The sequence below is a fragment of the Spodoptera frugiperda genome, chromosome 25 (assembly GCF_023101765.2).
Source record: "Spodoptera frugiperda isolate SF20-4 chromosome 25, AGI-APGP_CSIRO_Sfru_2.0, whole genome shotgun sequence".
Classification (NCBI taxonomy): Eukaryota; Metazoa; Arthropoda; class Insecta; order Lepidoptera; family Noctuidae; genus Spodoptera; species Spodoptera frugiperda.
The window spans coordinates 19479476-19486236 of NC_064236.1; the positions used below are offsets into that span (position 1 = coordinate 19479476).

General features: G+C 36.0%; 1 protein-coding gene across 1 annotated transcript; it reads right to left on the bottom strand.

Moving 5' to 3' along the window:
• Nucleotides 1-3092: 3092 nt before the first annotated feature.
• Nucleotides 3093-5546, bottom strand: LOC118282213 (probable cytochrome P450 303a1). Its single transcript, XM_035603181.2, has 3 exons — nucleotides 4483-5546; nucleotides 4279-4396; nucleotides 3093-3776 (listed from the first exon to the last, which is right to left on the bottom strand). The coding sequence occupies exons 1-3, from the start codon at nucleotides 5544-5546 to the stop codon at nucleotides 3456-3458; spliced, it is 1503 nt and encodes a 500-aa protein (XP_035459074.1). The 3' UTR covers nucleotides 3093-3455.
• Nucleotides 5547-6761: the final 1215 nt, after the last annotated feature.

Below are 6761 nucleotides of genomic sequence, written 5' to 3' on the forward strand. Positions count from 1 at the left end.
AGTTTTCGAATAAAAATTCTATGCTCAAATGTAAACGACATTTGAGCATAGAAAGCATACCTAAATTACAATTTAGATTCGTATTAACCTACTTATTAATTTGTTCATGCTAAAATTGACCTTTGTCTTGTAAGTGTCGTTTAAAGCATATAAAGATCGAATTTAGAAAAAATATTTGCCTAATTAAAGGAAGGTAAACTTTTAATACACTATCACTTAAGTACAATTGAAAAATATAATACGTATTTCCATAAACTATTTACAGTAAAATTTGCAAATAAATATATCACATATATATATTTTATACACATGTATGTAGATCAAGATTTACATAATAAGTCGATTGTTTTAAAATACTCTTAGTAACAAAAATATATTAATATACATAGGTACATATGCAGTTATTTTAAAATTCATATACAGTCGACTCTCGTTAAATCAAAACTCGAGAGATTCTTAAAATAATTCGAATTACCGAATGTTTGAAATATTAAATAGTCCGAAATTTGAACTAGAGTTAAGCCACAACGCGGCGAATTGCCGAGTCACTTGGGCAACTGACGAATTGCGTAAGCTCCTATTTAAACTATAGTAAGTCACAGTCGCCGGCAACTGAGTCGCCAGCGATCAGTCGACAGTGTGTAATGGCTCTAAAATGTAGGTACGGACTCATTTTCTCAGAGGCAAATTGTCTAATTCCGAACAATCAAGAGTTTGAGGCCTATAAGTTCGAATTACTGAGTCATTTATTAAATAGATTAATAATTTTTGTTCGAATTATCAAGTGTACAATGTAGGTAATCATTTAGTACGATACATAAAGAAATTTTCTACGGACCTCTTGCTAATGTCGAATTATACATAGGTTCAAATGGTTGAAGGTTCGAATTAACGAGATTCGACTTTATTAGCAACTAGTAACTACTTATCTACTTCATACTACTTTTACTAATCAGTGAATAGATTAATCTTGTAGGTAAATCAGAAACACATAGTGACTAATTGTATTAACATTTATTTAAACGAGTAATATTTTACAATTTTATGGTAATTTGCTAATATAAAGGTAACATTTTTCTGCAATATCTAGTCCCTGAGAAGTACGGAACTTCATAGTTTTGTCTACTGTAGAATCCTGGCTGGCAAAAGTTGCAGCGGTTTTGGGAGGTTGGAGTGAACAAAAAAATATGCTGCAACAAAGAGACTGACAACATTACAACACAGCCAGGCTTTATTTTATCCAATCACGTTTAATAATTTATTGTATATATGATATTATATTAGATATGTCTTTGGACATGAAAATGTGCTAGTATCACACTATTCAATATTCAACCTTTAAAAGCCACAATGATTGGACATAGGTCCTAGGTCCTAGGTATAAGCTCATACTACTTTAGCCCCATTTTGTGACCATTAATACAATATCTAGTCGTCTTTAAAATTGCCCATAGTGCAACGACGACGCACATTAATCTACGAACACTTAGCAAATACCTACATAAATATATGAGGATCCACATCAAGAATTCTTTCTAAAATCGTTATAAATTGAACAGATAATATTCTATAGGGTAATAAGGTTAGTTAAAGACTGTTATACCAGTCGTTATAATCATACAGGTAGTATATACAAATAGGTATACATATAAGGTGTTCTAAAAGTATTTGCCACGACTTTAATGGGAGGCAGTGTTGCGTTTGAAGATTACAATAGTGAAGGAATTTCGTACCCTGGACCAGTTAATTTCATTTGAAAACTCAAAAATACGTACTATGCGTTGCTTCGCAGTAGCTGTTTCATAACAAATTCATAAGCAGATTTTTTGTATCAAAAATCACTCGTAATCAATAATTTACATTTACTATTGTAATCTTCGAACACAACACTACCTCTCATTAAAGCTGTAGCAGATAATTTTAGGACACCTTATATAAAGATTAACTTTTAGGGGCTAAATAGGGTACAAAGGCCACAAGTAAACTCGGGTAGTAATAGTTAACACTTTACATAAACTTTTAATAAATTCTCAACAATATTCTTGTCCCTATAATTATGATTATCAGTCATAATCTCTCATTACCTCTTCCTGTCTCAAGTTGCAGATACATGACATATAAGAATAAATACAGAGTAGGACAAAACAATTGGCACATACAAAATGGGTCCCACTGACTTCTCTCTATAATCTACTCTGTGGTTTAGGAAAGGAACATTTAAGGATCGCGTTCCCCCATCATACGCATCGCACGCAACGGATTTTAGTTTGTCTTCTATAAAAACTCATACAACTGCGACCACTGATCACTCATCAGCAATACCTACATACGATGCGTACCGATGATGTCATGCAGAATGCCGATGCCAAAAATCCGAGTGAAAGTAGGATCGGCAATCCAATTGCTAATACTCGCATCTAGTCCGAACGCTGCCAATACAGTGGACGGCAGTCTGAAAAATTATTCGATTCGATGCGTGTTTAAGAGTCCATCTTGACACTAGAATAGAGGAATACAATACACTACACATATTCACAGTACTATACAATGATAATATCATCCAAAAATACGATTTATATTTACAGAGGTAAGATATAATATCTCTAGAACGACTGGACCGATTTTGATGAAATTTTTTGTGTGTGTTCAAGGGGATCTGAGAATAGGTTAGATTCACAACTTTGTCCGCTGGACAATGTATTTTTAATTAATTTTTAATTTATTAGTAGTTGTTCAAATTAAAGACGTGTAGACAACAAGATATACCATATTATAGTCTCAAATTCTCACTAAGTAATGTACAGTAAAAGTTTATAACAAAATCAATACTAATGATTGCATAATAAACTACACACATAGACATAAAAATATACATTAAACTATGCGATTATTTCTACTGCAATGAAAAGAGATATAAACACCCAGAGCCTTATTAAGAAATAACGTTCAATAAAATTATAGACGTAACATTTCAATATCATCCAAAACTCTTTAGACATAAAGTTGATAATAATAACATGAATATACATTTAGAAAATGCAGATATAACTTTGTAATATAGTAATTGTAAAATACCCAATGAAAGAACACAATAAGTATCAACAACAACTTCATTTAATTTTAAGCCTTCCATCTTTGACAGACAGTTTACAACATAGTGGCTTTCGAATCAATCGCCATAATAATACAAAATATTCATAATTCAATTATTCACTAAAACATCTTTATTTATAAAACAACAATTGACAAAAATCGTATGTAATATTATGTAAAAATACTGTACTTATATCATTACCTAATTAGCTCCCGGAACAAATGTCATCTAATTGAACGAGTTAGTTGAATATCAGTGTCTTGTCTATCACATATAGTTAACGTTTCTATTCGCCCTTTCGACCATCGGTTAAATGCCTATTCTGAAGAGGAGCTGGTGTCTTAGGCTACGGAGACGCCTCCTACTTCCTTGGCACTACCAAAGCTTTGAAGGGAGCCGCGGACGGAGTAGCCCCATCAACATGGTCTAGTGAAGGCAGAGGTTCTCCAGGAACTGGTAGAAAAGAGAACTTCTGCAGCATGGTAGTGGTAAACACGAATATATTGCATTTAGCTAATACGTCTCCCATGCACCTGTGTTTGGCCAGACCAAAGGGAAAGTAATGGTCGGGCAGACAGATCTTCCCCTCAGCGAGAAATCGTTCTGGCTTGAAGGCGTAGGGCTCTGGGTACATTTCCTCGTCCATCAAAATGTTTGTGAAGTTGCTCAACACCATCGTATCCTGGAACAGTAAGTTGGGTGCTGGTTAGATAAGGGTAGGAAGGAGATAAGCAAAGTAAGAAAGAGAATGGTACTACCCATGAACTCCCACAATATGTACAAGAGAAGTTACTAGAACATCGGTCACGTAGACTCCATCAATCAGATAAAAGATATTTAATTACTTTAAACTACCTAATATACATACGAGTACATTTACATAGCCTAAAATATTCAATGGTGATATTAAAATTCAAATCCAGTGCGAATTTGTAACCTTTGTTAGTTCCCATAAAAGGATATGTGATAATAATGATTGTGCTTCTTAAAACGAATATTGGGACCCGTGGTTAGGTCAATGAGCGATTATGGGTTAACTGTCTACTAATCAAGTTTGCAAACTGCTACTCTTTTTACTTTAATGAGATAGAGGCAAACTATCACTTGTATTGTAAACAAATAAATACCATGACCATGAAACTGGTATTCTAGCAAGTCTACGTGATAGATGTTTTTCTTATTACCTCTGGGATAAAGTAGCCAGCCAGAGTGGTGTCTCTGAGGGCTCGATGAGGTACTCCAAAAGTTCGTCCCATAAAATGTCGTACACACTCGTGCACTACCGCCTCGTTGTACGGCATACTGGAAATACGAAAAAGAGTGTGATTAAAAAGATAATTATAACTGTAGCTATATGTTATAGCTCACTTACATAGGTAGGTACTCACTTGGGACGATCATCCAAGCTGGGGGTCCTATCTTTACCGACTACCCTGTCAATCTCTTCCTGAGCCTTCTTCTGCACCTCTTGCTCCCTTACCAAGTAACTGAAGCAGAAGCTCATACTCTTACTAGTAGTCTCCGTGCCAGCCATGAACATGTCCATGCACATGGCCACGAGCTGACCTTCCGAATACGTGTCTACCTCTCCTCTCTCCTTCAAAACTCTTATGTACACATCCATAAAATCCCTGTCTTCTTGTGAAGAATCAAATCGATCCTTATGTCTTGCTAGCTCCTCTCGAAGAAACTTCCATATTCTTTTGTGCGTTCGTATAAAGTCTTTATACCCTGACAACGTAGGAGTCACAATGCTCAAGATAGGAAAGTGGCTGAAGAGTGCGCCCACCATATCAACTGCAGCGAATAAGTCAAATAGAAGACTTTGAAGGACCTTCATCTGCGGGTCGCTGGGTTTGTACCTGATACCCGCCATCATCGTCCACAGCGTGTTCAAGATGTACACGTTAAAGAAATTGTGCATCTGAATTATGGCTGTCTCACCGTTATTGTCACCAATAATTGTCATGACGTCAGTGACCATATGACGCGCTTCCGACCTGGCAATATCCTCCATGCCTCGTCTACCGAATCCAAACTCCTTCAAATGGCGTAACAGGAATCTTCTCTGTTCTTTCCACAGCTCTCCATCAGTGAGGAGCACGCCACGTCTCTCACCCCAAGTTCTGGTTTGATAGAATATCCCTTTGGGTCTCCCATCAATATCTTCATTATAAAGCATTTCCTTGTTAGCTTCTAGACTGTTTACCATTACGATTCTATCTTTTCCAATTCTTAGACCAAGCAGGGATCCATCTTTAGAGTAGGACAGTGAGAGTTCTTTCACGGCTTTGTATAAGTAGCCGGTTTTTTCTCGGAGTTTATATACTTCACTGGCGCAGCCAAGGATAGGGATCCATTTTGGGCCAGGTGGGAATTTCTTAGGTTTACGAGTGTCATAGTAGATGTACAAGCAGACGGCTACAATGATAGTTAACGTGGCTAACCACATCTGGAAAGAAAAAAGTAAGTGATTAAAAAAAAACTGAACTCGTAATACACATTAGGTACTATCGTTTACAGTGAGTAATTAGTATGTTAATAATAGCTAATTTCCTTCGCTATGCAGGTCTATAATTATGTATATCTCACACCCGCTGGACGAGAAATTCGCTTGGCATGTACAATAATGTAAGGAACACTATAGTCAGTTATGTTTTATTTTCCTTCAATCCTTTCCTTGAGGATTCCCAATCAGGTGCAAAATGAAGTCAACAATTTCGCTAAACTGCAGCGGTCTACGTAATGCTACCAGCGATGCGTGTCTACCAAGTAGTGCGTAACTTCTTACGTCCACGTTACGTGTGCTTGCGTGACAAGAAAGTAATATTGCAATGTTTGGAAGAAAGGGAGCGGATAACGGTAATGGGATCAACGCATTTCCTTTACATGTGGAGTGTTTAATACTTCAGGTAATCTGATAAGTATGTTGCACATTGTACAATTTAACGCCCGCTGTAGTGCTTTAGTTATGTTGGAAGTTTAATTTGATAGATGGTGAGCTGGATTACTGTGAAGGTCTTATACAGAGAATTCGGGTTCGAAACCTACCAACCGCAAAGTACCTATGTGACATTTTCCGAGTTTTATGTGCTTTCTAAGACGATTTAGACATCACTGACAAATGGTAAAGGAAAACATTGGCTTATAATTTCTAAATATAAGTCTGAAACCGCCAACCCATTAAGAAAGCGTAGTGATTAATGCTTTAAACTTTATCTGTGTGAAAAAAGGCCTTTAATCAGCAGTGGCCACTGATAATGTGTGAAAATGTGACTGTCACTAGATCTGTAAAAAAATCGAAAGCTGTATTCCCGTCGTAATCTTTCCTCAATCCAGAAATCAAAACGTTCATCGTTTTTTTTAAAAATAAATAAAACTAACTGATTGATAAATCTAAGTACCTAAATTTAATCATCTCCATCATTAAAAGTCCACAGAAAAATGCTTTAATTCCAAAACAGTACACTTGTCGAATAATATAAATAAACATTCGTATAGCAAAATTAAATAAGGAATTTTTCATCAAGGTACAGTTTGTTACCAGCAAAACATTCTGTACTTGGAAACATCAGCTGACCGATAGAAGGCTCGCCCCCACATTGCGACAGTATAAAAAATTACAGTCACGCTTAGTATAAGCACCTACTTATAGCTATAGGTACAC